A 21,174-nucleotide genomic window follows, 5' to 3' on the forward strand; every position below is an offset into this window, starting at 1 on the left:
CCCAAATTTCCTTGTGAGCTTCCTCCTACAATTGAGTTCCCTATATATTTGGAGATGAATATCTCCAAAAAAGGATTATTGTCCTTTATTTGAATTGTGGTGTCTAGGAAACTTTTTTTTATTTTTTCAGTAGTCTAATTTAATTTTTATGGTGGGATGAAAGGAGTTGTAGTTTTCGTGGAACAGAATTAAGCAGTTTGCTTGAATTAGAAACTGGAATTAGAAATGAATATTTTTAGCTGGTAATGTATCCCTGGTTAGTGACACAATTTCTGGTAGATAGGGAATAGAGAGAGAGAGAGAAGATTTAGGACCAGAGACTAATGTGAGTGGGCACAAAGAATGGCCACAGTGTGCTAGCAAATTCTCATGTTTTACCATCACTGGATCATGTACCTATGAGAGAAATGTTAGACATCTTATGTTTAACATTTGTATTAGAGCTGAAGAAAAAGTGCATACATGTTTGCACAAAAAGTCTGCTCTGTGCTGAAAATGGACTTACTGGAAGCTGTGTAGAGGAGAGCAAGCAGAGGAGAGCATGGGTGCCTCACTGTTCTTTCCCCGAACTGCATTAAAAAGAGGGGAGTTTGACCAAGCATACAAACAAAGCACCCAGGCAACTTTTAGATAAAAATCTAAAAGTCCTTATCAAATTAAACATGAAACCTACATTATTTGTTATTATTAAAACATCCATAAATATATCTAAATATCTCAATCATGTATTGCATGGGGGCAGGCAATTACTTTAACTTTCCATTCAGCACTTATTCTATAATAGTGTATCTAGTGAATGGGCATTAGGTCCCCCATTCTGGCGCACACACAAGATCCTGGGATGACGTGCTTGCCAACAAGCCTTGCCGGAATAACAGTGCTTACAAATTGGCGCCTCACTGCTTGCTGTGATTTTAAATTCCAAGAATACAATACAATACAGATAAATACAATACAATGCTGCCTACTTAGCAGTACCAGTTAGGTAATACTGGATTAATATAGGGGTGGTATACACAATTAATGCTATTAATGCTACAAAAAAAGAGGAGCAGCTGCCAGGCATTCAGGTTGTTTATTTATATATTAAAAGGGTAAATATGTTGGGATAAGAGCACTAAGGTACGCAAGAGCACGTCCCTTAGTGCTCATTCTGGAAACACTTGGGTCCCCGACGTACTGCGTTCCGCAGATGAAATATGCAGGATGCAACTCCTTACCTTGTGCGTTGGAATGGCTGTTCAACAGTGGCTAGGATTCTTTTCTTTGTCAGAAAAAAACCCAGAACTAGTACAAAGTACTAGAACAAATACAGGAAAATGTTCCAGCTGAACATTTTTTCACAATTAAATAACTTTTCTAAATAATGTCACTTTCACTAGTGGGCTTGTCTAGTGACATCATTTCCAACAGTGGGCATACACAATGACATCACTTTCACCAGTGGGCATACACAACGACATCACTTTCACCAGTGGGCATAAACAATGACATCACTTTCACCAGTGGGCATGAACAATGACATCACTTTCACCAGTGGGCATGAACAATGACATCTCTTTCACCAGTGGGCATGCACAATGATATCACTTTTACCAGTGGGAATGCACAGATACGTTGCTGGGCCAAGTGCTGGGTTGATGTCTCTGGTGTCCCCATATCTAAATGGTCTGGGCAAAGCCTTGGTATAATGTGTAGATTTGCTAGATACATTTGAACAATATCACTATTTTTAAAGCAAGGAGACGGTGAAGGAAGTTTTTTAATGGTGTCCTTAAACCTTAGCTTTATATGATGCATATTATTTGTTTGTCATATTGTTGTATGCTGGTTTTCAGTAGATCTGGCTTACAGAAGCACTGTACCTGTAACTACAGAATATTTATTACTTGGGAAAGAAAGAAAAACAAAATTGTTTATTAAGTGTCTTGCTCTATCATTGTTCTCATATATCCATTGGAGTCAATCCATAATATTGGATTACATGTTGCCTGGACATCCTGATGACTGGGTAAAAAGAATTATGGCAAATCTTACAGGAGAGCTTGTATATTTGGCAGCAGAGATTTTTTGGCAAATGTTTGTTGGAGAAACAGCAGCGTTAGTTACAGTCAGTAACCCGTTTGTGGCAGGGCTGGACCTCGGAAAATGCACAGTATACACAGAGATAACATTTTACATGAAGATTTCAGAAGATTTTTAGCCATTCCCTGATTTGCCTTGGCCACACCCAGTCATGTTCCCAAACCACCCATGGGTTAATGTTATGGGTCTATTTTGTAAAATCTGTAGGGCTGCAAATCTGCACAGTCTCCAAAGAAATCACTGGAGACTGTGCAGCCCTACAGTAAGGGGTTTTACACCACTGAGTTGTGAGTGCCTCTGTATATGTATGTGCCACTTTCACAAATCTTAGTACTTAGAACATAAACTGAAAGTATGTTCATCAATAGAAGTTTGTATCCATCTTACCATATGAATGACCACAAATAGTACCCAAGTAGTGAAATCTTATTTAGTAGGGCATAAATGTGAAAAATTATAATGTGCAACCATCGGTCTGAAACATACCTGAACCGTAATATGGTAAATCAGTGGTGCCAAACTATGGGCATTCTCCACTAGGAGATGTTAAACTCTCCACTAAGACATGTTAATATTTCACTTATATTGTTAGGAGTGAAAGGGGCCTGGGCAAGTTTTGGACCACAGAAGGTTGGGATGGAACCCAAAAAGTCTGAACTGCTTTATTGATCCTTATTGTGCCCAGAATTTGTGGCCAGCACTGCATAAACTTAATCATACCAGTATATAGTTAGCTATTTAAAGGAGAAAAAAAGCTCAACAATGAAATATGGTGGAAATGAAGACAACCACAGCCCTTTAGCAGGGAAGATCTGTGCCCCAGAAAATGCCCCCCAGTAGCCCCCATCTTCTTTTCTGCTGATTCCCTGCACATGCTCTGTGCTGCTGTCACTTACTGAGCTTAGGGACCAACTCACAATATACTGTATTGACTATAATACAGGGTAGACATTGCAGCTCCAAAAACCAGTGCAATTAGCATCAGAATTTAATAGACAGTCCCTGTAGAATCAGTTTCTAGGAGGGGGTGTACCCCCTAGGTTGGCTTCTCAACAGCTGTCCAAAACATACTGAGCTCCTGTGACAACTTTGTGACAACTTAACATTTCTGTTATAAATTTGCTAAACCTTTAGGTCATTCAGTATAAAAATGATTACATTTCTTGCCACAATCATTTTAGAGTTTAGTTCTCCTTAAAACATTGTGAACGTAAACATGACACTCAAACTCATGCCACTTTTTTTTGCAGGCACTGCGGTAAATGGTTTGGTGAATGTTGTTATTTCCACAATAGAGAAGCGCTTTGACTTAAACAGTTCCCTGACTGGATTAATCGCTGCCAGCTATGACATTGCATTTTGCCTTCTTTCACTTTTTGTGTCTTTTTATGGGCAGAGAGGGCATAAACCTCGATGGCTTGCATTTTCAGCTTTGATGATTGGACTGGGATCACTAGTTTTTTCAATACCAAACTTTTTTTCTGGTATATATGAATATGGAAACAAAGTCAGTGGTAAGTTATCCTATTTATCTTCTACCATGTCCAAATTTCAGCAAACTATACCCAGTATATGTGGATAAAAATGGTGTGTTATTACGGTGTACAGTGTGCATCTGTTTACTCAGTGTGGCAACCATGTGTTTTTCTGATTTGTATTATTACAATTTTCCACCCTAGTTTGTGGCCATTCAGATTTTTACATTCACTTATGGCAAATTTGAACCCTGTGCCACCATATTAGGTTCTCCAAAACACATGAATTTACCAACACATGCACAAATATGTTTGGAATTTTTTGTCTGTGTTGAGGCAGGGGTATATTCCCTGTCTCTGATCTACTTTTTTTCAAAAAAAGAGACAAAAATGAGAAAGTTAGATACAAAAGAGGAGTAAAGGGGGTGGGAAAGGAAGAGAGTAAAATAAATAATTAAGGTAAAGATAAGAGAAAAAAAAATGAAAAAAGCAATAAAACTGAAGTAGAGGGTGGAAGAAAGATAGGAGAGAAAAAAATGCTGAGAGGTTTTCTCCTACTGAATGTTGAACTAACATTACCTTGTTTTATAGACTTCTGTGAAGTATCCGGAAACTCCAGCAGCCTACAGAATTGCTCAGCTGGATCTTCTCAGTCCTATTTTTTGTATGTCTTTGTTCTGGGACAGCTTCTTATGGGAGTCGGTGGAACTCCTCTATACACGCTCGGAACTGCTTATTTTGACGACAGCCTTCCACCGCATAAATCCTCCCTCTACATAGGTAAATAATGCACACTATGGATTATTTCCTAATGTTATTAAGGTGACTGTTTGTTTCCAGGTACATTTTTAATGCATTGCTAAAAAAAGTTCAAGCCAGTATTACTGTACAAGCACTAATTATTTTTCATTTTTATCTAATAGAAATATTAACAACCATGCAGCTTATGGTATATATATTTTGAAATCTTACAATCTTTACAATAATTGCCAAATTTTTTGACCATGCCCACTTTTGTGGCCATGCCCCAATTACCACACCCCATTTAACAAAAAAAAAATACTTTTATATAGTTGGCGGGATCAGACGCAAAATGTGCTAGACCCTCATACTGTACTACCTAAGGAAAACAATATAGCAACTCCTACATATAAAATACAAATATAAAGAGAAGGCAGTCAGGGACTTATAACTATGTGCCAGCTTTGCCCCCCCCATACACAGTGCCCCCAATGGCCCAATAGACAGTACCCCCCATACACAGTGCCCCCCATAGACAGTACCCCCCATACACAGTGCCCCCAAAGACAATACCCCCCATAGAAAGTGCCCCCATAGACAGTAACCCCCATAGACAGTAACCCCCATAGAAAGTGCCCCCAATTGTCCCCATAGAGAGTGCCCCCAATTGACCCCATAGACAGTACCCCCCATACACAATGCCCCCATAGAAAGTGCCCCCAGTAGCCCCCATAGACAGTGCCCCCATACACATTAACCCCCTTACAGAGTAGCCCCCATAGACGTTCCTTCTTCTGCGGCGGCGACAGGCCCTTTTATAAGGTTAAGGTTGCGCCCCATGCGTATTGACGTCACACGTACGCACGGGGCGCAATCCTATAAAAGGGCCTGTTGCCGCCGTATGAGAAGCAGAGCCGCAGAAGAAGCCGGAATGCCCGGCGACAGCCAGCGCGTCCCGCTGTGCTTGATAGTTCAAAGAATGTCCCGCGTTTCCTTAATCTATTACGGAAATGCGGGACATTCGTTGAACTATCCGGGACAGCGGGATGCGCTATAAAAACCGGGACTGTCCTGCAAAAGCGGGACAGTTGGGGGGGAAGTAATACATAGGTGAGAATATTTTTATGTTCAGAGAGTGAGAGTATGTGTCAGTCATACTTTTGTTCATTTTTTTTTAACAATGGAGAATTATTTCCATGAGGAATTAGTCATTTGCAAACATACAAAGCATGGGGGCTCAAAATGTACATTATGATATATTAATTGATCTTATCTGGTGATCAGTAGATCATATTTTGCAAGCAATATTTTGCAAACAAACAGTTTAATAAAATCACCCTTTTTGATACATTCCATTACTTAGATTTTAAAATGACTTGAAAATGTGTGTTGTTCAGTTAAGTAAAACAATATTTATTTTCTTTTAGTATGATGCAATGAAATTACAGTTTCCATGGTAGTATAACACTTGACTTAATAGACTGTCAGGTACCTGGTCGTTCGCCTAAGGTAGGCGCGCGTCCGATCGCCAGCGCACGTTCCGACGGCCGCGCGCGCTCCGTCGCTCGCGCACGTATTGACGCCGGCGTGCGTCGTGACGCCCGCGCGCGCGTTAACGCCGGCGCGCGTCTTGACGCCGGCGCACGTCTTGACGCCGGCGCGCGTCATGACGCCGGCGCGCGTCATGACGCCGGCGCGCGTCATGACGCCGGCGTGCGTCTTGACGCCAGCGCAGGCGCATTGCGCTCAAAAGGACGCCAAAGGCCTACCAGCATTGCGAAGTGATCGTTTCCTTGTGAAAGACGCCAAGCTTGTTTCCTGTGATTGCCTATTTGACTCTCTGACCCGGCCTGACTCTCGATCTTGAAAACTTGCTGCCTGTACCGACTTCCCGCCTGTCCGACCTCGCTTTTGCCTGCCGATTTTGCTCTGACGTTCCGGTCCGGCACTCCTGCCACTCCTCCACTTGGTTCAAGTCCTGTTCCATCCTCAGTGGCTGTGATCCTTAGTGGGAGGTGTAGGAGAGGTCCTTCCTCTACGAGTTCTTCCAGTGACGCGCCCGGCTTGTCCTGACAGTATCACTTCGCCAGTATGGAAGAATCTGAGGAAATTTCTGCTATGCAGCTCCTTACCCAGCAGATGGCGACCCTCACTCGAGCGGTGCAAGAACTACAGGCAGGCTTCCAAGAAGTTCAAGCCCAGCTGCAACCCCTGCCCAGGGATCCTACTGATGCTCCTGTTGCACCCCCACCTGTTGCTGCCCAGCCGCCAATTGCCAAGCTTAAGCTCTCTCTGCCGGAGCGTTTTCTGGGGGATCGCAAAAAGTTCCGGGCTTTTATGAATAGCTGCAAGCTGGAATTCACACTTAACCCCCAAGTTTATACAACTGAGCAGTCCAAGGTGGGGTTCGCTATCTCACTCCTGTCCGGGGAGCCACAGACTTGGGCTCATCGTCTTCTGGAACAACAAAGTCCGTTGTTTAGTGACTCTGCTGCTTTTTTCCAGGCGATGGCGGTATTATACAATGACCCCCAAAGAGAAGCCTCAGCTGAAGCCGCACTCAGATCTTTGTCCCAGGGTAAACGGCCAGTTGAGGAATATGTTACTGACTTCCGTAGCCACGCTGCAGATACCCGATGGAATCAAGCTGCACTGAAGCATCAATTCAGAATAGGGTTGTCTGAAGGTCTAAAGGACGAGTTAGCCCGAGTGGGGATTCCCGAAGACTTCGATTCTCTCATCGATGTCGTCGTCCAGTTAGACCGACGTTTGAGGGAGAGGAGACTAGAAAAGCTCCTCTATTCCCTAAACCCATTTTGGCTCCATCCACCACGGCCTCGTCATCGGCTGGGGCTGCTGAACCCATGCAAATCGGGCTCATCCGTTCCCCTCTGACTCCCGAAGAGAGGTTACGCAGACGTCGCCTGAACTTGTGCCTTTACTGTGGTGCCTCTGGTCATCTGCTCCGCACATGCCCGGTGCGACCCACAAGTAAGAGATCTATACCAGGTCTTCTTAGTGCAGAAGCTGTGGATGGACTGTCTCTTATGTCAGTTATTACTATTTTGCAGTGGTCAAGAAAGACGCTCCAGACCCCTGCGTTGATTGACTCCGGGGCGTGCGGTTGCTTTATCGATCGAGACTTCGCCCGTTTTCATGACATTCCTTTAAGACCCAGATCCTGCCCACTAACGGTGAAGTTGGCTGACGGATCTAATATTTCTTCTGGTCCAGTCCTGTTTGAGACTATTCCTTTGTTAATAAAAATTCAACAGCATACCGAAACCCTATCGTTTAACGTGGTTTCTTCCCCTCTGTATCCTATCATTTTGGGGTTTCCATGGTTAAAGACTCATAACCCTCTCATCAATTGGGACTCGAATCAAATAACATTTCCCTCTGAGCATTGTCCTTGTTCTGAGTTGGCTCCTGGGAGATTGCTGGTTGTGACCCCTGATCCTCGACTCAAACTGGTTCCAGAACCTTACCACGAATTCTTAGATGTCTTTGATGAGAAAGGAGCGGATGTACTTCCTCCACATCGGATATATGATTGCCCGGTGGATCTTCTTCCCGGAGCAGCGATCCCATTCGGACGGATCTACCCTCTATCCGAACCTGAACTTAAAGTTCTCAAGACCTATATTGAGGAGAACCTTAGGAAAGGATTTATCCGTCCGTCTACCTCTCCTGCTGGGGCAGGTATTTTCTTCGTTGAGAAAAAAGACCATTCCTTACGCCCCTGCATAGACTACCGAGATTTGAACAAGGTAACCATTAAGAACCGATATCCGCTACCCCTCATCTCGGAACTGTTTATAAGATTACGTTCAGCACGTGTATTCACAAAACTAGATCTTCGGGGGGCCTACAATTTGGTCCGCATTCGACAAGGAGATGAGTGGAAAACAGCCTTTCGCACCCGATATGGGCACTATGAATACCTAGTGATGCCCTTCGGGCTATGCAACGCCCCAGCGACGTTTCAACACTTTGCAAATGATATTTTCAGAGACTTTTTGGATCTTTTCGTTATTATTTATCTCGATGATATCTTAATATTTTCATCTTCCTTGGAGGAACACCGACACCACGTCAGACAAGTCTTCTCTCGGTTACGAGCACATAAACTTTTCGCCAAACTGGAGAAGTGTGAATTCGAAAGATCCTCTATAGAGTTCCTAGGTTTTGTCATTTCCTCAGACGGAATGTCTATGGACTCTCGCAAGGTCTCTGCGGTATTAGACTGGCCCGTTCCCAACAGTCGTAAGGCTGTACAAAGATTTGTGGGCTTCGCCAACTTTTACCGAAAGTTCATCAAGAATTTCTCTAAGATAATCGCCCCTATCACTGCTCTTACCAGCTCGGTAAAAAGATTCTGCTGGACTTCTGAGGCTCAGCGGGCTTTTTTGGATCTCAAGAATCGTTTTACCTCCGCTCCCATTCTCAAACATCCAGATCCTACACGGCCGTTTGTTCTAGAGGTGGATGCCTCAGAGTATGCCATCGGAGCTGTGCTATCGCAAAGAAACGATGTACAGAGCCTACTTCATCCTATCGCATTTTTCTCTAAAAAGTTATCTTCTTCTGAGCAAAATTACGATGTGGGAGACAGAGAGCTACTTGCGATTAAATCTGCATTCCAAGAATGGCGACACCTGTTGGAGGGGGCGTCTCACCCTATTTTAGTTTTTTCAGATCACAAGAACTTGGAATATTTACGCTCAGCAAAAAGACTCCGACCTCGTCAGGCCAGATGGGCACTCTTCTTTTCCAGATTCAACTTCCACGTTACTTTTAGACCAGGTTCCAAGAATGGCAAAGCGGATGCATTGTCCCGTCTGTTTTCTGCACCCGAGAATGATTCTGCCGCCAGCACTGTCCTTCATGCCTCCAATTTTCTCCTTCTCCAAGCCGATTTGCTTGATAAGATCCAGAACGCCTCCAAGTCTGTGGACAATTTACCTACACATATGGATCGTCGTGGTAATTACCTCATGTCTAATAATAAAATTTTTGTCCCTGAAGACCTGCGCCTCGAGGTACTCAGATTTGTCCATGATCATCCTGTTTCCGGCCACCTGGGGGTTCGCAAGACACTAGAACTTGCTAATAGGAATTTTTTTTGGCCCGGCATGTCAAGGGATTGTATGAAATATGTTACTTCCTGTCAAACATGTGCCAGATTCAAGGATACACATTCCCGACCAATGGGGTTACTTCAACCTCTCCCGGTTCCTGAGAAACCCTGGGAGAGAATTTCCATGGACTTTATTGTGGAACTGCCCAAGTCGGGGGGTTTTAACACAATCATGGTAGTGGTTGACGGGTTTACCAAGATGGCTCACTTTATACCCTTGGTGGGGTTACCATCTGCAGCCACAACGGCAGAAGTATTTATTAAAGAGGTCTTTCGGCTTCACGGCTTACCCAGGGAGATAGTGTCTGATCGAGGGTCGCAGTTTACGTCTCGCTTCTGGAGGGCGTTATGTCAGGGACTCCATATTGAGCTCGCCCTGTCCTCTGCTTTTCATCCTCAGACGAATGGGCAAACAGAACGTACTAATCAGACGTTAGAGCAATATATTAGATGTTTTTCCTCTTATTCTCAGGAAGATTGGTCGGCGCTCTTACCCTTAGCAGAGTTCTCTTACAATAATGCGGTACATAGCTCCTCCAAACAGACTCCTTTTTTCGCTAACTATGGATTTCATATTACCACTCTGCCAGGCCTAGCAGAGGTTACGGTTCCTGCAGCTCAGGATAGACTTTCGTTCTTAAAGCATAATTTCGAGTTGCTCCAGCAGACTTTACGGGAGGCTCAAAGGAATTACAAGGGATATGCCGATAAGAGACGGAGAAAGAGTCCTGAATTCAAGCTGGGGGATCTCGTTTGGTTATCCACTCGTAACCTCAGGTTATCGTGTCCCTCCAAGAAGTTGGGCCAAAGGTTTATGGGTCCCTTCCCAATCTTGGAGCAAATTAACTCTGTTACCTTTAAATTGAAGCTGCCTACTAACCTTCGAATCCATCCTGTGTTCCACGTCTCTCTTCTAAAGAAAGTGGTGGAGAATCCGTTTCCGGGTCGTATTGGGGCACCTCCAGAGCCAGTGACAGTACAGGGTGTTGAAGAATTCGAAGTCCAAGCTATTCTCGATTCCAGGTATCGAAGAGGTCGCTTGCAGTATTTGGTCCAGTGGAAGGGCTATACGCCTGAGGACAATTCCTGGGAATCTTCAACCAATGTCCATGCTCCTCAACTGATTCGGGCCTGTCAGGTACCTGGTCGTTCGCCTAAGGTAGGCGCGCGTCCGATCGCCAGCGCACGTTCCGACGGCCGCGCGCGCTCCGTCGCTCGCGCACGTATTGACGCCGGCGTGCGGCGTGACGCCCGCGTGCGCGTTAACGCCGGCGCGCGTCTTGATCGTTTCCTTGTGAAAGACGCCAAGCTTGTTTCCTGTGATTGCCTATTTGACTCTCTGACCCGGCCTGACTCTCGATCTTGAAAACTTGCTGCCTGTACCGACTTCCCGCCTGTCCGACCTCGCTTTTGCCTGCCGATTTTGCTCTGACGTTCCGGTCCGGCACTCCTGCCACTCCTCCACTTGGTTCAAGTCCTGTTCCATCCTCAGTGGCTGTGATCCTTAGTGGGAGGTGTAGGAGAGGTCCTTCCTCTACGAGTTCTTCCAGTGACGCGCCCGGCTTGTCCTGACATAGACGCTGATGTAATAAACTTAAAAAGAGACCTCACATAGGTAAATAATGGGCACCATTAATATTAGCACAATATATTATCTTTTGTCCAAACCTTTACTTAACCCTAATGTTGCCAGTTTACTAAGGTGGTCTGACATAGGGTCCTCTTCCACATTACTTATTTAAGAAAAAAAAAATGCTCAGAAGACCGAAGCACATGCTGTTGTATTCTATATGGTACAAAATACAAAAAAATTGTTCTGTTTTATAGTACACTACTAACCACTGAATTGCTTCAGTTATACAAAATTGGTTTAAATTAACTTTTAGTTTGAAATAGGCATTGATATTCTGAGATAATTTTCAATTGGTTTTCATTTTTATTTTTTGTGGTCTTTCAATTTTTTTAGCTTTTTGTTCAGAAGCTCTCCAGTTTGGGATTTCAGAAGCTATCTGGTTACTAGCATCTTGTTTACTTTAGCAACCAGGCAGTGGATTGAATGGGAGACTGGAATATGAATATAAAAGAGCCAAAATAGAAAGATAAGGAATATAAAGTAATAATAACAATAACGTTGTAAGCTCACAGACCAATCGTTTTTTGACTATGGGGTCAGTGTCCCCCATTTGAAAGCTGGAAAGATGTAGAAGTGAAAGGCAAATAATTAAAAAACTGTAAAAAAAATAATGAAGACCAATTTCAAAAGGAATAGGACATGCTATAGCATACTAAAATTAAGCTCAAAGGAGAAGGAAAGGTAAAAACTAAGTAAGCTTTATCAGAAAGGCCTTACAGTAATGCTGCACAGAGTCCCCTATCAAAAGAAACACAGGATTTCTTGTCTCTTTTTTTGTAAACATGATGTTTCAGTGTCTGACTTCCTCTCTCAGAAACATCCTTAATTCCCGGGCCAGAGTCTGCACAGTTCTCTCCTCTCTCCCCTCTCTCGCTCCCCCTCCCACCAGAATGCTAAGAACTCCCTCCCTTAGGAATGTGTGATCTCATTTATAATGGCTAGACTGCAGGCAGGAAGCTACTTAAAATGGCAGCTGCTATCTTAAGCAAATGGAGAAAGCTTCTAAAACTGTTTACTCAAGTATAGTAATGGTTTCTGAAGAATAAATATAGTGTTCTAGGTGACACTAATGTGGCAAATCTATTGGCAGTAAAATGCCATAATGACTTTCCTTCTCCTTTAAGTGTAAACCACCCCTTTTAATATAAGCGGCAATTAAAAGTGTACACCCTTACCTTTCTGGTTCTTCCATTTAATTGCCATTTGATTTCCAAGTACTATACTTATGTAACTTCCTGTTAGAGAGAACAAAAATGTTAACTATTTTACATCTCTACAGAGAAATGGTACAATATATATTAAAAATACACCCCCCATCTTTTGCTTACAACCTTATTTACAGAGAACAAAGAACTATATGGCAGATTTAGCAAATTCAGATTAGCAAATTCAGATTATTCAGATAATTCCTAGCAGTTTTGTTTTTCTGGTCAATCAACACTTTCCCGACTTGAAGTTTTAACCTGTTTTTGAGCAGTTAAACATTCATTTCCAGTTTCATTTCTAGCACTGTAGCCCTAACAACAGTCTGTATCTGTAATCCACTATGTTAATCACCTATGGGTTTTACCAAACCAGGCAATTATTGTCTGCACTGAAACAAATACGGCATTTTGGCTGCTATAATAATAAGGGGCAAAAATAAATATAAAATGCTTATTTTTCAGGAATAGCCTATGGCATGTCTGTAGTGGGCCCCGCTATTGGATACTTAGTAGGAGGACAGCTCTTAAACATATACATAGATATTGATAAAGGACAAAGGTAAGTTGTAACAAATTTGACATTTATTCACATTTTCTTTTTACATAAATGCTAATATTTAAAAAATGGACATATAATATACAGCAGAAGTAAATTTGTTGTGGAATGGTTAAGAAATTAGGATAGTAAGGACAACAGAGTGAACAGAGTTAGGCAAGTACATATGTTTAAATAAAGCTAAGTAATATTCTCTTCCATAACAATAAACAAAGTAGCAAGCATATTTTTAAAATGTAATAATTAAGCATTTGGGGTAGTCTTACATGTTGGGTGATAACAGAAAGAAATTATTTACTTAACTGAAGCATTTATGCAAATAAATTTATAATGTTTAAACTTTTTATCTGTATAAATAAAGTGGAAAAATCCTATTTACTGTTACCCAATAGTGAACTGGTCAATCGGAATGTATATAAGATATACATAGATATACATATATGGTATATGGAGTGAGTATAAAATATATATATATATTTAATACTGTTTGTGAATATTCTCATTTATTCAGGCCATGGTATATCTATAGTAGTGATGAGCAAATCTGCGAAAAATCAATGGAAACGCATTTGCCGCACATTTTTTGGCGACAGCAAGTCAACTGCACTTACTGTGTTTTTTTTTAAGACAATTTGCCAGCCATCCAACTGACTTTCTCAATTTAGAATGACTTGTACAATCTTCCTGGAATAAATACCCAGGAATGTTGCTCCAATCAGCATAATCTATTTATTATAACCAGCATGGGATCAGAGATTTCATAATGGTAGGTTGTTAACTGTATTTGCATGATTGGAGCTTTGAGGTGTTATTAAACTTTCCAGGGAGAGGTGCCTGTACGTGGAGTGCAATGTTGTTTTGGTACCTCTCCCTGGAAAGTTCAAAACTCCAATCATGTAAATACAGTTAACACCTCCCCTTCATGAGATCTCTGATCCCATGCTGCTTATGATAAACAGATTATGCTGATTGGAGCAACATTCCTGGGTATTTATTCCAGGAACATTGTACAAGTCATTCTGAATTGAGAAAGCCAGTTTAGACTGGCGAATTGTCTTCAAGAAAGACACAGCAAGTCCAGTTGATTTGACTTATTACTATAGATATATTTCATACCGAAACACAATTTAATGTTAAATCCAGACAATAGGATTTTGTTGGAAAATAAATTTGAATCAAATATGTCAAACTTACTCAATGAATCTTATTTTATTTCAAGCGTAAATATTACTGAAACTGACCCACGTTGGCTTGGGGCATGGTGGATTGGATTTTTAATTTGTGGCCTAGTGACTTGGCTACTGATTGCACCTTTCTCTTGTTTCCCAAAACATCTGCCTGGTATGTATTTCATATTTGTGGATCAGTACAATAAAGTACTTTAAAATGTTAAAATATGAATAACAGTTGTATAGGGTGCAGTCGAGGGCTGTGTATTGTAAATATGGGGTTCTAGCGAGTATAATTCTCTTCATCATAGAATAGTTAGAATGTATATAGGGATAATTGTTACCAAAGCTTAATTAGTTATCTCACATAAACGTTTAAGCCATATTTAGCATTTTGAAATTAGGATTTCATTGTATTCTTTTGATGAAGGTAATAATAAGGCTTTCTGTTTTTGTAAAGAGTAACTTCTGATGTCCCAGGCCCATAGAGATTCGCTGTTGCATTGTACACAATAAGCCAGTTTCTGCAATGCCATCTCTGCCTTGCAGACCGTGGGGCATTTTTATTAATGAAAAATCTCGATTTTGATATTTACCAATCAATCAGTATTGCAAAAGCCCTCAAGTCAAATATATTAGTACCACAGACATTATTTCTATACTTTACAGGTACAGAAAAAATGCAGTCTGAAAGAATTTCCCAAGCTCATAACAATGGAAGTGAAAGTATTGTGGAAAGCAAAAATCTTGGTAAAAGTTTTAAAGATTTCCCTTTGGCACTTCTGGTAAGTCTGCAACAAATAATGTTGTATATTAAGCAAGGGAGGTCCAAGTGTGGGTGGGGTGGTCAAATGTTGTTTATGCTCCCCTCCAGCAAAAGACTCCATAAAGCAAAATACTCCATAAATGTATTTGTAGGACCTGCATTATATCTTCTCAGTACTATTCAACATGTTGAAGAGAGGGGTCTTTTGCTACAGTACATAAACATGTGTACCATGCTGAGCAGAATTCAAGGGTATAACAATAAGGTGGCAGGCACACTGAGAACCTGACTAATGAACAACATTAATGTGATGTGAAAAGAATGCATGGTCTAAAGTTTCGAGGTGTACTATGGTCAGATAATTAAGCTCCAGGGATCTTACAGTCACACACTGAAACTGAATTGCCAGTGGGCCAAACCTGTAGATTTTAAATTTCTTTGGAATGTGGGGTCTCACAGTGAAATGGTTGGCTGAACTGTGTGTTATTTTCCTAAGCATATATAAAAGGATTGACAGGTAGCATTTTCTGTTTCTTTTTGATGATGACCATATCCTCTTTTTTTCTCCTGCGTATACCCCATGCTTATGCTATAAAGAAGGGTATAATTTTGAGCTTGGACAGAGTATTCAGGATGGTCTGTCACAATTGCCAGACAATTGGTTAGCATGGTCAATATTAGCCAAACTACCCTACCCAACCTGCCTGCTGTAACCTCTACAGAACAGGGTCTTATTGTGCCTGAAATATTCTTCTTTTTATATGCATTTAATTAGTAGAAATATATCAAAATAAAGATAATAATTAATGCCTTTACCTTTACTAGCTCCTGGTGAAAAACCCAGTTCTTATCTCCTTAACATTTGCAAGCTGCTTTGATGCATTTATCACAACCGCCTTTGCAGCATTCCTTCCTAAATTCATTGAAAACCAGTTTTCATTGACCTCAAGTTTTTCAGCTATCTTAGGAGGTAAGTGTTGTTTTTTCATCTTTAGTTGAAAACGTTTGATGTATATTTATATAAAGGCAGTCTGCTTAAAATAAGGAACAGGTATTCAAAGAGCAAGTCAAGTGTTGTATTGTTTGGTTTTCCACATCTGTCTCCAGTTAGATTGTTGTGTAGTTCATAATACACAAAAGTACTAAAAATTATGTTGCCATGGTAAAATAAAAATAATTGAACATAAAAAAAGTAATATTAGTTTAAGAACTGACTCCAAAAGTAAACATCTAGGAAAATAAATAATACAAATACTTAGCTGAGGATGAGCTTAAAACTGGCCATACGCAAGTAGTTCTGCTTGTTTGGCCAGGTCACCAAATGAGCAAATCTGTTGGCTTTTTTGGCTGGTTTTTTATCTGATGTGGTCATCACCTGGTATTTATAAACTTGCCTGATAGGATTAGCCAGATGTTGGTCAGACAGGTCATGATTTTGTCCCAATCACAGGTCAGTAAGCTACCAACTGGGGCTGGAGATTCTCTGGTTAAAGTGAATATTTATCTGTACAACATATATGTATGGTATAAACACAGTAATAGTGATATTTTAATACAGAGATTATCAACCCAATAACCCTCCCTGGCATACAGAGGGTTGTTGTCCATCATTGTCTAGAAAATGGTAGAATGATAATCTCTGCTTTAAAACCTGCCAACTGACATGCTATGTTAAAATATAGTGGTACGAAGAAGTGTCCGAATTTGATTGAATCACATTTGTTCCTGTATTTCCAGGTGGTGTCCTAATACCAGCAGCGGCAATTGGACAAGTGTTAGGAGGCGTAATTGTCTCCAAATGTAAATTTGATTGCAAAAATATAATTAAGTTCTCAATTATAATAACCGTCATCTCACTGGCGCTGGCATCCGTTTTTATTTTTGCAAGATGTGGTAATGATCCATTCGCAGGTGTATCTGTGCAGTATAATGGGTAAGAGACTAAAACTGATATCCTAAAGGAATAAAAATATACAGATGACCAGACCACTACTTTAATAAAATATAATGCACAGCCCTGGATTCATTATTTTCTGTGCAACCCTGCAACCAGCAACTTCATAGTTTTATTATATGGAAGGTCTGGTCATGTTAAAGGGCCATGTATTTACAGGGTTTCTTGATCAAACTGGGCACCCTTAAAATATAAAGCGTATGGCTGTTTAGTAATTAGTACACCTAGGGGCACATTTATGAATGCTTGAGCCTTCAGGCTTGCGCATTTGTATCCCAAAACCATGCAAGAGTTCCCAAACTCTTACATGGTTCCTTAATCCAAATAGCGTTCATAAATGTGCCCCCTAGGGGCAAATTTATCAAAATGTGAGTTTAGTGCTTAATACATAAAAACTCACCCACATTCTATTCATTCCTTTTGGATTTTTAGAAATGTATTTATCAATGGGTGAAAGTAAGAACCCGCAATTTGATAAATCCACTTCTAAAAATCCCATAGGATTGAATAGAACATGTGTGAATTTTTATATATGAAGCTCTAAACTCACATTTTGATAAATCTGCCCCCAAGAGTTATAGGGGCCCATTCATTAAACCACGACTTTTGGGTGTTTAAAATCACAACTGGAAAAAATTCTGAGTACCCACAATAATTTCTGGTGTTCGAAAATGTCACAAAATTTATTTTCTTGGTTGTATGAAAATATTGTGGTTGCGTCTCGAAAGTCATGAAATTTTCGGATCTGAACATTCGTAAACGATGCGAAAACCTTTCTGCCTTTGAAACCTTCAATGTATGATTTTGGAAGCCTTCCATAGGACTCAATGGCACTCTACAGATCCAACCTGGCCAAAAGATATTCACAATACCAAAGCTTAAATGAATTTTGAAATGGCCGTAGTCTTTGTCAAAAATATGACTTTTTTGTGGAGGTTAACGAAAACTACAAAAAAGTTGTGGAATTTTAACAATATTATCCAGGACATTGTGAAAAGTTCTATAAATTAGAATACGATTTTTTCTCAAAAAAAAAATAAAAAATTGTGGTTTCATGAATGGACCCCGTAGTGTACAGTATATATCTGGAATTATTGCCAATTAGTTATGCAGTATGCTTTACCTGTATATTTTATAGGTGTACAGTTATCAAACCATGATCTGACAACCACTCTACTCTTACAGGATTTTCACATTAAAAATATGCAGGCATTTAATAGTTACATAGTTACATAGTTACATAGGGTTGAAAAAAGACCTGTGTCCATCAAGTTCAACCCATCCAAGTAAACCCAGCACACTTAACCCACACCTACCAATCTAAACACTCACATACATAAACTATAAATACAACCACTAGTACTAACTGTAGATATTAGTATCACAATAGCCTTGGATATTCTGATTGATCAAGAACTCATCCAGGCCCCTCTTAAAGTCAGTTTTAAAAGTGCCTGCAGCTGAAGGGGTCATTTGTTGAACTTCAACCAGAGATGCCCAAGCTGTTGCCATTGGTCAGGGCATGCTGAGAGCTGTAATACAGCATGAGCCTGGAAGCCTGTACTTCAGTATAAACTGGCTACATTTACATAGTGATTGGTGACAAGATTAAGGTCTCTGCCATTTAATCTTTGGAATATGAAATAATGGAAAACACAGTACAAAAACAGTACAGTACTTAATATAGGGTATGCAAACCCATAGCTCCTCATCTGCATGTGGAGAGAAAGTGCTTTATAGTTTGTACCAGTGCACATCATATTTATTAAAACGTATCTATAAAGAAAGGCTATCATCAAGAGTTGTCAAAAAAATGTGCTATGTACAATGAAAATGTGCAGTACAGGTTATGGGCATTTAGCATTTTGGCCTTTTTTAATTAAATAGTATAATCCATGATTTTTAGCGCTTGAAATCTAATTTGTGAAAACAAATGTTTTCACAGGAGATTCAAATTATGGAAAGATCCCTTATCCAGAAAACTGCAGGTCCCAAGCTTTAGGGATATTAGATCCTATACCTGTATACTAACTATCTAATGAAGCCTGTTACATTGCAAAATTGTATTTTTTGTGACATTCTATTAATATTTAATTTTCAGTAATAGATAATGGTTAAACCAATGATTTCACAATTTTTTTCTTGAAGCTGTTATAAAATTATGCCATTGCATATTTTATTTTTCTAACAGTCTTAAACTAGAGAACAGGTATACAGTATATCCTGTAATATTGGTCTCCCTTTTCTATTGCTCATAGGACTGGAAAGATTGGAGAATTAGATGCCCCATGTAACAGCAACTGTAGCTGTGCTCGATTTTTCTATGACCCAGTTTGTGGATCGGATGGAGTGCAGTATTTCTCTAGCTGCTATGCTGGGTGTACGTCTGTGGAATACAATGATAAAGGAAAGGTAATTTAAATACAAAAAAAAATTCCAAGTATTTTCACCTGAACGTGATAATACAGCCAGGTCCAACAGCTGTTGCCCTTATGCCCCCCACAGCTGGCTAAATTTATTAGCCCCCCAGTTATCTGGGCAGTGGGCCTTGCCAACAAGTAGTATGGGGCACCATGTAAAAAATGCCTTGCACACTGCTATGTCTATAATGTGTAGTGGCCACTACCCATTATGCCAAAGCCATGGCTTGCACAATCCCTGCCCACTCCTCACAAGCTGCAACCTCTTTGAAACCCCTATGCAGATCTTCATATTTCTTGGCACCCCTTTTGTCATGGTGCTTCTGACTAGAGTACGACCCTGATGGTGGTCCAAAATACAGCAGCTGTACTAAACAACAAGAATGAATGAAAACAGAACTATATATATATGGGTGAAGGTATCAGTTCTGGCCCAGCCACAGGCCATTAGAATGCTCAAGAACAGATTAGACAGCCAATACCTGTATTATTGCAGCAAACGGAGTGATCTAAATTTTATTACAAAGTGCTAAAGACACTTTACAGTTGACCAAACTTTCGGGAACACATTCCCTTCCTCAGAGATACAGCAGCTTTGTTGCTTGGAATCTGATAAGTACGGGCACATTTTCTGGCCCAGTAACATGTCATGTTTGGGGATACAGCACAATGGCATATGCAGCTTTAAGAGCATCACTGTGTTAAACAGGGACACAACAGAAAGTTGTTATAGGGACATATTTCATTATCTAAACAAAGAAAAGTGTCAGGAGTGCTCCAGTTCGGAGCACTCCTCTTCTAGCCCAAGATGGTGGTGACCATGCCTGCAAAGTCACCGTCAGGGCCGGAACTAGGGGTAGGCAGCTGCCTAGGGCGCAACGATTGGGGGGCGCCAGGCAGGAGCCTCTCCTGCCTACCCCTAGTCCTCTTCCTCTGTCATTGCCCCCGCTGCTTGTCATTAGCGGTGGAGAAAATGACCGTTTGGATCGCACCCCCCATGCACCTCTCCCCCCCCTCGCTTGTGCTTTGGGGGGGGGGGAAGTGCCCAACTGGGTAGCCTAGGGCGCCCGGTCAGCTTGGCCCGCCTATGGTCACCGTGGTGCGACGCATAGGGAAGTGCCATCACGTGACTTACAGAAGGCCTGGGTTTAATTGCCAAATATAGGTCTTTCACTGTGAGGTTCCTTGGCACATATTAATTACTATTTGGCTTTAGCTATCAGTTCCTGACTACGCTGGTTACCTGCCACAATCTTTTGCCTGAATTCGACTAACAGACTTGCTTAAGCCCTTGGATACCCTATACTGGATATTTCCAGGGATTTTTTTGATTTCAAGCCTGGTATGGGTGCAATTAGACCACCTATTATGGAATTTAATAAACTACCACAGTGGCTCAAATATGTGTAACAAGGGCTTATTATGCAGGCCACACTTGATTTCAAGTAAAGTCCCCCAGTAGATGTTTGTGGGCACTGTAAATGAGCCCTTATATGTTAAATTATAGCACCGTAATATAGCACTGTAATATTCACCAGTCGGCAGCCCAGTCACAATTACCCACATTTACCTGTAATCCAGTAACATATTTGAGACCTATTTCTTTTTGCACAGATATACGGTAATTGTTCGTGCATTGCAAGCCACACAGGAGAATTTGGAGTAAATGTTACATCACAAGCTGAACAAGGAAAATGTGAAGCAAAATGTAATAACCTGATAACATTTATGGTGTTTTTCTTTTTTGTGGTTGTCGCAACTTTTATGACAGCAACGCCAATCACTATGGCAATTTTAAGGTAAGAAAAGCAGGAGGGGGTTTGTTTTCTTTAAACTCCAGTTATTTGTATTGATTAATGTAATGTATATAGCATAAACACAATATAAAAAGCTATATAATGATAAAACCAAGGAAATAAACTATTTTTTTCCTTGTCTTTCTTTTAGGTGTGTGCCAGACAAACAAAGATCATTTGCCCTTGGGGTGCAGTGGTCCCTAATCCGACTATTAGGTAACTATTTATACTGCT

At 40.8% G+C, this 21,174-nt stretch overlaps 1 protein-coding gene across 1 annotated transcript in view; it reads left to right on the forward strand.

The window, feature by feature from the left end:
- The window catches only part of slco4c1 (solute carrier organic anion transporter family member 4C1), a 35,687-nt gene that overhangs the window by 10,005 nt on the left and 4,508 nt on the right, over nt 1-21,174 (forward strand). The window contains exons 2-11 of the mRNA XM_002933444.5: nt 3,336-3,599; nt 4,152-4,340; nt 12,742-12,838; nt 14,055-14,176; nt 14,674-14,789; nt 15,596-15,740; nt 16,508-16,703; nt 18,983-19,136; nt 20,759-20,943; nt 21,092-21,156. Of these exons, the coding sequence (XP_002933490.4) occupies nt 3,336-3,599; nt 4,152-4,340; nt 12,742-12,838; nt 14,055-14,176; nt 14,674-14,789; nt 15,596-15,740; nt 16,508-16,703; nt 18,983-19,136; nt 20,759-20,943; nt 21,092-21,156 (1,533 nt within the window). The remainder of the gene's footprint in view (nt 1-3,335; nt 3,600-4,151; nt 4,341-12,741; nt 12,839-14,054; nt 14,177-14,673; nt 14,790-15,595; nt 15,741-16,507; nt 16,704-18,982; nt 19,137-20,758; nt 20,944-21,091; nt 21,157-21,174) is intronic.

The sequence above is a fragment of the Xenopus tropicalis genome, chromosome 1, assembly GCF_000004195.4.
Source record: "Xenopus tropicalis strain Nigerian chromosome 1, UCB_Xtro_10.0, whole genome shotgun sequence".
Lineage (NCBI taxonomy): Eukaryota > Metazoa > Chordata > Amphibia > Anura > Pipidae > Xenopus > Xenopus tropicalis.